A 9,665-nucleotide genomic window follows, 5' to 3' on the forward strand; every position below is an offset into this window, starting at 1 on the left:
ATATATATATATATATATATGGAGCAAAACAGCAGATAGATAAATGGGAAACAGGGAGAAGTTCAAGTAACACCCTAGATTATTCTGTTATTTCAAAAATATTTTGAGATAAATGCCAATTTGTTTCATTTACTAGTTTCCTTCATTCATTGAAACAAACAAAGTTTTGTCATTTTATGTTTGTTTCTTCTTTTTAGGAGATAATTTTTTATAACTTCTACTCTGAGTAATATTTTGACCATTCTTTTAAGATCATGATACACACTGTATTAATAAAATTGACACACACACACACACACACACACATTTGATCAGCTTTTCAGTTACACACCTTCCGATTACTGCCATTGAAAGTGATAGAGAAGGACAAGGGGGAAGAATAAGAATCAAGACCTATCATGTAAAGGTTCAGGATCCCAATAATGAATGTAATTGTATTGTATACCTAGATTGTACCAATAAACTCAATAAAATTTTTTTTTAAGTATGGCATTTGACCTCAAATTTTCATATGAATATTGCATCAGAAAGTAAGATGTATTTGAGCTTAAATATTTTTACATATATAAAATCAACTACCAGCTAATGTTCTCCTAAATGTGTAAAAAAAAAGTGATAGAGAAGCATTTGAGCAGAGAATACGAAAGGCAGAAAGATTTAATTTCAAAAGAAGAGCCAAGGGCAAAGAGAAGGAGGAAGGAAAATGGGAAGTAAAAGATTTAAGATGTTTCATGTACATACTAAATACCCACAATGAGAGTAAATGCTGTATGTTGCAAACATGAACTAAAAGTAATGGAAATGGGGAAAAGGGATCTAGAGATGAAGAGAGGGATGTGGGTGGGGAGGGGAAGGGCAGTGGGAATCTTTAAAAATTCAAGATGTGTTATGTACATGTACCTACTGCCTAAAATAAACCTTAAGTACTACGTATTAGGTACTACGTATTAGAAACCTTAGGTACCACGTAGTAGGAAAGAAAAAGCCAGAGCATAAGTATGTGAACTGGGGATTGCTGTGGTTTTGTGAACTCTGCTTGTTCCGACTTTCAGGTGGGATTAATAATGTACTTCGTGAGGACGCCCTGTGAGTGGGGGATGGATGCCATCTCAGCCACTCTGACCTTCCTGTGGGAGGTGGTCGGGTACGTGGAGGGGCTCTTCTTTAAGGACCTCAAGCAGACGATGAAGAAGGAGCAGTGTGAAGTGAAGCTCCTGGTGACTGCTTCCATGCCAGGTAATCCCCCGTTGCTTTCAGATGACATAGCTTTAAAACACATTATAAATAACCCTTTGAGAGACCACAAGGCTCTTTCATTCATGAAAAAATTTTCAGGGTTCTAACGCCTAGTACTGAGTGCATCAAAGAATTTTTGATTAGTACACTCAGAAGAAATATAATAGAGCCTTTAAAAGTCCACAGTTGCCAGATGAAAGGGGAAACGGGAGAACTGAGGTCCATGTGAATCAGTCTTTGACGGGCTGCCAAGGCTAAAGATTTATTTGAGTCTGTCACAGAGGGCTAGCGGAACTGAAAGCGTTTTTGAGTGAATTTTTGGCATCGCAAGGAGAATGATATTGTTTGTATGACATGGGACTCCAGCCCTTTGTAAACTCAGTGAGAGACGGCTTTATGAAAAGTTGGAAGAGAAAAGCAGGAAGAGGGAGAATTACAAAAGAACACAAAGTATGATATAACCCTCCATGCAGGTCATTTTCACTTCACATAGCCTGTTTGTCCTTGAGATGAATATTTGACCAACCCTTTATCCTCGGTCAGTTACTATCAAAATAGAAGATGATACATGTATTGCAATGAAGAGAAAGGCAAAATTATGCACGCAGATCTGGCAACAAAAAAAAGCCTGTGTTAAAATCAACACTACCATGTATTTGTCATATAGGTAGCATTAGCTGTGGAAAAGAACATCATTTTTCAAAGCTTCCTTTCCTCATGTATCAAACATGAATATGATTTATACTTCACATCACAAGGAATAAATTAGACTAAATATATAAAATTCATGCTGCCATATGTGATTCACGATAAAGTCAATAAATGATAGCTGTATAACTATGTGTTCTCTAGATTATCTGAAATACTGGCCAGCTTTTATTATAGCAAAGAAACTCATACTGTCCCTCATATACTTAAAAACAACTCATTAAAAATAAATGTATATCATAGCCGGGATTTAGCTCAGTGGTTCCGCCACCAGCCTCACAAGTGCAAGGACCAGAGTTCGATCCCCGTACCAATAAATAATAAATGAATAAATAAATAAAGGTGTATCATAATGTTCACGAAGGTTTGTAAATAACAAATGAAGGGAAATCAATAGAACACAGTAAGTGTATACTTAAGCAACTTCTCTGAGACTTGGTTTGGTTTTGCTAATATCTCTGTTTATACTCTTTCAACTGTCACTGCCTGGTCATCTCATTTAACAGACCAGGATGTATCGGTTTTTTGCAGCACTTACGGTGTGAATTTTCACTGTTCTATTAACTACAGTAAATGTCTATCTTTGGATAAGTTACTCAATTTCTCTCTTCCCTTATTTGTAAGGTGAAAATAATAATATTCATTTTATAGGAGATTTAAATAAAATTGTGAATGTAAAAGGTAGATAACAGCATTGGGAACTCCATAAAACGGTGTCTATAATTGCAAAATATTTAAAATATAATGTTAAGATGTGCAATTAGTTCATACACATCTCACATTAAACATTTAGTAACAAAATGCAAATACGCTTGATATTATTTTAATATTTTCCTCTTCGAATACAAACTTTCTGATAGTGTAATCCATTTGTTATGATTTTCACTTTCTGTAGGTACCAAAACCTTGGTAGTTCATGGACAGAATGAGTGTGATATCCCAACTCAGCTACCTGTCCATGAAGATACTCAGTTTGAAGCCCTGTTGAAGGTAGGAATGACTTTTGACAGAAATAATTTTTATGCACAATGCCTATGGCCACCCCTGTGAGCAACCATTTTAGGTTAAATGGCAGCATTTTCTTCTCTCCAATGAAATGTGTGTGGTCCTTTACTCCTTCAGAATGTGTTCCACTACTGTGCACTTAAGTAATTTTTCCCATTTCTACTATTATTTTTAGCTTTTTGTTAAAGTAAGCACAATCAGGGAAGTTCAGTCAGCAGTGGAGCCCTCTAATGTTATTCCTGAACCCCCTAGAAAGCTGTAGATTTTGGCTCATGCACTTAGGAACTTTATGATGGTACTGGGGGTGCCCTGTGGTTTCCCAGTGATGACACTGGGGTAAACTTGAGCTGTCAGCTGATGATCCACACCAGAAGCCCTTTTTGTGGCAACCTCTTGAATCTGTACAGTCTTGACCTGTCACCACAGGTGACAAAGCAGAAAATATGTACCTTAGAACAGTGGTGAACCTACGGCCACACACGTGTCACAGCAGTCTGTTTGTATCATTGAAAGGTCTAAAAGGTTCACCATCACACTCTTAGGACAAAGCAGGTAGATAAGAAAGTATTTTCTGATAGCTTATGGCAGTGATTCACCTCAAAAGAAATGTAATCATTGCTACTCCTACAAGCTTCACCCAGACATCTCCAGAGAATATCTAAGCCAGTGAAGCAACTCAGGAACCACTCTGTTGGTCTACTCATACCAAAGGACGGGATGGATGAATGACACAGCTCCTTCAAAGCCTGGCTCCACCATAGCCAGTGTGACCGAAACAAATCACAGGGCCTCTCTTGTCTCAGTTTTTTTCCTACAGTACTGAGATACTAGCTCAGGTTATACAAGTCATCTACGTGCAAAGCACTTACCCAAGAGTGCAGTATGTAACATATAACAAGCTCTCAATGCACTGTGGTTTGGGATATTCTTGATGCTGTTACTAAACACACTTTTTTCCTGCTATTGAGACCAGTAGGTGCCACTGTGCCTCCACAGACCATTACGCCATCCAAATTATAATTGTGCATCTTAGGTACTATGAGATCAGATGGTTTATATTATATTATCAGTCTTCATTAGAGCATTTTTGGTAATTCTAAGAATGTACATGTACTTACATAATACATAGAATGTGCAAGATACAAATTTTATATAAAATCCTTGTAAAAAATTATTATTGTTTCAATATTTGTATCTTTCAGCTTACTACCAAGCAAATATGAGTTTGTGTGTATTCATGGTACTGGGAATTAAACTCAAGGCTTTGCACAAAACTCTATCCCCAACCTCTTTTTTTAAACTTTTTATTTCAAGACAAGGTCTTGCTCAGTTTCCCAGGCTGACCTTGAACTTGTAATCCTCCTGCCTCATCCTCCCTCAAATAATATGTTCTTAAGCAACATTTATTAATATTTATTCTCATTTTAGGAGTGTCTGGAGTTTTTCAACATTCCAGAATCCCAGTCAACACATTATTTCCTCATGGATAAACGATGGAATCTTATCCACTACAGTAAGGTGAGGCTAAAGTGGTGATGGGCATGTTGGGGTGTATCAAAGGCTCATGAAGACTTCCCTGAGAGCGGCTCACAATCAGGAGGCCTCCTTGTCTAGAGGTTAAGAGCATGGCCAGTTGAGTCTACGTGGCTTTGAACTACCATTACTGTACCTTTTTTTGCCCGTCAGCGTGTTTGTCCAAAATGCGAAGGTGATTATAATGGTTTGTGTTAGAGTCTTTGTGATAATTGAAGGGGATGAGCCAAAAACTGGCACCCAGCTATTCATCATTATTATGTCAAAGTGAAAATTTAGGTTGCCCACTATGTGTGTATTTGGAAATTGTAATGCTCTTGTGCCTCTTTTGTTTACTGTGTTACGTATGACCATAGTGACAATTCAGTGAGCAAAAGGGAGGCTCACGATGACCCCTGGCATCACTTTACAAGCTCTTCTTGTGTTCAAGCATTGCTTGTTACACTGTCTTTGGCTCCATTGCTCCTGACTTCGTGTGGAGGAGCATGAGAGAAGGAGTGCCCAGCTGGGTGGACTAACGCTTTCCCAGGGAGTGTGTTCACCATCTCTGGGTTTTTATAGAGTTGAGGCGCATAAAAGTAGTTAAGAATCAAAACTATTCAAAAAGAAAATTCTTGTTTGTCTGACCTTTGGGTGAAGAGAAAATGAGAATAAAATTTAACCATTTAAACTTTTTTTGTCTCTTTGTGTAATCTACCACAGACATATGTTCGAGATATTTATCCCTTCCGGAGGTCAGTGTCCCCACAGCTGAACCTTGTGCATATGCATCCGGAGAAGGGACAGGAGCTCATTCAGAAACAGGTGTCTGAACACTCAGTTTTATTCTATTTCATGTTGTTGAATCAGACAATCCACAAATATGTTGCCAATCCTGAGATTGTGTGATTCCATAATGATTCTCCCGGGAGAGAGTGAATAACTGGCCTTGCTCAATAGACATTTGCCGAAAATAATGTATGTTGTATAAATAAAATGAATCATGCGGTACAGGTGTTAAGTAAAAAGTCACATGGAAAATGCTATGATAAATCATTGGATTTAAACAATAGAAATCTGCTACTCGCTAATTTCAAAATATGGCTTTTCATTTCACATTTGTAAAACAGGATTGGAAGTCCACAAAATATAGCTTTCAGATGGTTGCCCCAGAGGTCTTCACCAGCTGGAAAAAAAAAGTAAAATCAGTTGATGTCCCTGAAAAAGCATTGAACCCCAACTCTGCTACTGACCAGCAACTTGGCCTGGTTATGATCTGACCTTAATAACTTTTAAGAACACACTCAGGTTTAGTAGTGAAGATCAGAAGGATGTTCAAATGTCTAATCTCAAACTAGACTTTGATCTTAAGGAAAGTCATAGTCTGTGCAAAATATAGCTTTAGTATACTGTTCTAAAGTTGATACAATTTTAGTGCTGTCCAGGTATTAACTTTGTTTTTTAATAAGATTACCTACCTGAACAAGAATTTTGTGATACTTGAGCCTTTCAATTTTTCTGCAGATAACAAAAAATGCTAACTTGGCATCAAACTCCTAAAAATATATGCCGGAGACTAATGAAAATGGCAGAGAATCAGACAACTGAAATTTTTAATGCTAGCTGCCATTAACTGTTTGAATTGCCTTATGAGATGCTCAATGCTAAATTTGTTGCAAGTTATGGGGTCTTGGGCAAAACTGAAAAATATTGAATAGAAATAATTTCTCAAGCAATTTCACCAAAATTGTCCCGCTCTCTTAATTTTGACAGCAAGGTAACTAGAAGCATAATCAATAATGGCACTTCTTCTGTGTGTGGATTTTTGACCATGTTTAGTAAGAATGTATTTCAAGAATGCTATAAAACAAGATTCTTGCTGTAAGCTCCAAACTAGAATCTTAATATTTTTAAGTTCCCCTGGGAGATGATAATATAGTTTTGGCTCTATCGCTGCAGTTGCTCATTACTTCTGAGTTTCCTAATCTCATCCCCTGCCCTTGATCATTAAGAAAAATGGAACTAAGAGGAGGGAACAAGAGCACCATCTAAACTCAGGGCCAAAGGAGACCCGATGAAAGGCCCAACGTCTTTTATCTCAAGATAGCACTTCTTCTGGATTCCATTTCAGTCTTTCAAGAGACAAATCCCAAACCACCAGGAAACGGCTCGAGGTACCCATGAAAACAGTAACAGATATTGGAACGGACTTGCTGGCTCCCTGTTAGGAAAGTCTTCCATGTTTTGACATCCACACAAGTTGGATCTGTGTAACGCTGAACTGTCTTGACAATGCCTGCCTTGTACTCCTCCAGCCTACTGACTCCATAAGAAATTTTTCTTCTGTAGAGTAGACAGAAGCAGAAAGTGGGTCAATTGAATATTATTTTACTTTTTGGAAGTCACTGCACCTCTTTATGCCTGATTTGTCATGAAAGATTTTGCTTCACTTTCTCCACTCTAACTTTGGAGTTTCTGTTCTGCTCTTGTTTTCCACTAGGTGTTCACTCGGAAGCTAGAGGAAGTGGGGCGGGTGTTGTTCCTCATTTCCCTAACCCAGAAGATCCCCACCGCCCACAAACAGTCCCACGTCTCCATGCTCCAGGAAGACCTCCTTCGGCTGCCCTCTTTCCCTCGAAGTGCTATCGATGCGGAGTTTTCACTCTTTAGTGATCCTCAAGGTACCAAGCAAGCAAAAGAGAAGGCTTTCCCTCACACCCTTGTTTGGTTCTTCTCTGGAGAGGAGAGCAGCTTTACAGAGAGTTCTGGAAAGCAGGGATCCTCAAACCTTTGTGTTAAAATTCCCTGGAGAACTCATTAAAACTCAGATTGCTGAGTCCCAGACTCCATTTCAGAGTTCCAGGATGGGGTCAGACCTTGCATTGCCAACAAATTCCCAGGCAGTGCTCACACAGCCGTTTTAAACACTGAACTTGCACAAGGGGCTCAGTTTGAAGGGAGGGCAGGGGAATGGGGAAAAAATAAGAACCAAGATGGATTATGTGGAGGTGCAAATTTCCAATGATAAATGTCATTATATTATATACCTAAAATGTACCAATAAAATTAATCTTAAAAAAAGAAGGGGCTCAGGTGTGGGTTTAGCTCAGTAGTTCCATTGCCTGCCTCGCAAGCACAAGGCCCCGAGTTTGAGCCCCAGTACCAAAAAACAAAACAAAATAAACAACAACAACAAAAAGAAGGTGCTCAAGCCTTAAAAGCAGGTGAAGCAAAGAGTGCAGGGTGTTAGGAGAGGACTGGCTGACTCAGTGAAAATAAGAGTTGAAAAGGAAGGAAAAACTAATCTAAGGTTACAGAAAAAAGAATAGTGGTCTTTTCTGGATTGGGAAAAAAATGAACTTCCTGCAAAAGGCATGAGAATTTTGAAGTTGATAAAATTGTTCAGCTGGGCGTGGTGGTGCACACCTGTAATCCCAGCACTGTGGAGGTTGAGGCAGGAGGATCACTGTGAGTTCGAGACCAGCCTGGACTACATAGTGAGTTCCAGGTCAGTCTCAACTACATAGTGAGACCTTGTCTCAAAAAAAAAAAAAATTGTTCATATATTGATTAGCTATTGGTTACATGGGTCCATATTTTAAAATTCACTGAACTCTACATTTAAAATCTGCATATGTTATTCTAAATTATATTAAATTGACAGACAGTGACAGAAATAGAAAGAGACCCACTTTGGAACCCCTCACCAGGACCATTATTAATTTGGTTAAATTAGGATCTTTGTGCATCGATTTCCTCATACAGAAGGTACACAGCAATAGCAAAAAGAGTTTTAATTAATCTGAGCAGTGATTAGAAGAACAGAAACTAGTCCTAGCCCTGCCATTTTCTACTGGGAGCAACACAGTTTTCTTAAAGCTAAAACTTATTTAGCAGCAAAAGTCTGCTGCAAACACTGGCCCTGCCTTCCCGCAGAGTTAAATCAAAGAGGCGTTGATGAAGGTCCTTGGAGAACTAGGCAAGTGCTATACCAATACCAAGGCATTGGTCTGGAAATTCTTTCCTCAGTAGATCTCATCCCAGAGCTGGGACAAATGGAAAACAGCAGCACCCACAGGTTTGATCTTGTGCTCATGCTGACAGCGTCAGTGTAGGTGCTGACTCTGTGCTGTTTCGTGTTCTCACAGCTGGGAAGGAGCTGTTTGGCCTTGACACCCTTCAGAAAAGCTTGTGGATCCAGCTCCTGGAGGAGATGTTCCTAGGCATGCCAAGCGAGTTTCCCTGGGGAGATGAAATCATGCTTTTTCTCAATGTGTTTAATGGGGCTCTGATCCTCCACCCAGAGGACAGTGCCCTGCTCAGGCAATACGCCGCCACCGTCATCAACACGGCCGTGCACTTCAACCATCTCTTCTCTCTCAGTGGCTACCAGTGGATTCTCCCCACCATGCTGCAGGTGCTTGGAATCTCCCTTCCTAACCAGAAAAGTAACCTGAGTGCTGGCTTCTCCTGTTAAAGCCTGTGCTTCTCAGTGTGATATGTTTTCTCATATCTTCTAGGCCAGTGGTCCTCCACTTGTGGTCTTGACCTGCAGCAGCACTGGGGTACTTGTTAGAACTGCATGTGATTGGGCTCTCTAAAGACCACTGAATCAGAAACTCTGGGGACAGGGCCCAGTGATACATGTTCTGAACAAGACCTCCAGGTGGTTCTGTTACTCTAGTATATTAGCTAACCACTGTAGTGAGTCAAATACATAGCATAAGGTTCAGGAGATGTTTCTTCTAAGAGGCTCTCTGACCTTCATCTGAATGGACATATCTGTCACCCCTAAATTTGATTTGATGGAATTGAAGGAAGTGAATTTAGCAGGAAAAGTTTCTAATGCCTAATATATATCTGGTTGTGTTTAGGAATACTGAATAAAATTCAGGCAGGGCCATGGGCTAATTCTTGTTCTCTTTTTTTGACAAGCTTTTTTTAAAGTTATAAAAATATTATATTTTAATGCAAAGTTGAGTTTGTTCAACCTAGAAAGAAATTTACTTTTACTATAACAGAACTCTTCCTTATTTTTAAATATTGGAAATTTTCTCTATTTTATAACTATCTTACTGATTACCAAAAGCAATTATGCTTATAAAAATTAGAACATAAAGTTTAAACAGGAAAGAGAAATTACCTAAAACCTCCTCAGATAACTATTGCTTACAGTTCTTAAAAATCCTGGCACTCTCCAATAT

At 39.0% G+C, this 9,665-nt stretch overlaps 1 protein-coding gene across 1 annotated transcript in view; it reads left to right on the top strand.

The window, feature by feature from the left end:
* Positions 1-9,665, top strand: part of Unc80 (unc-80 homolog, NALCN channel complex subunit) — a 204,267-nt gene that overhangs the window by 150,462 nt on the left and 44,140 nt on the right. Inside the window, exons 40-45 of the mRNA XM_033763980.1 lie at positions 1,053-1,236; positions 2,840-2,934; positions 4,378-4,467; positions 5,185-5,286; positions 6,962-7,142; positions 8,610-8,878. Of these exons, the coding sequence (XP_033619871.1) occupies positions 1,053-1,236; positions 2,840-2,934; positions 4,378-4,467; positions 5,185-5,286; positions 6,962-7,142; positions 8,610-8,878 (921 nt within the window). The remainder of the gene's footprint in view (positions 1-1,052; positions 1,237-2,839; positions 2,935-4,377; positions 4,468-5,184; positions 5,287-6,961; positions 7,143-8,609; positions 8,879-9,665) is intronic.

Source organism: Fukomys damarensis, unplaced genomic scaffold, assembly GCF_012274545.1.
Source record: "Fukomys damarensis isolate Sample0158 unplaced genomic scaffold, DMR_v1.0_HiC HiC_scaffold_16, whole genome shotgun sequence".
Taxonomy (NCBI): domain Eukaryota; kingdom Metazoa; phylum Chordata; class Mammalia; order Rodentia; family Bathyergidae; genus Fukomys; species Fukomys damarensis.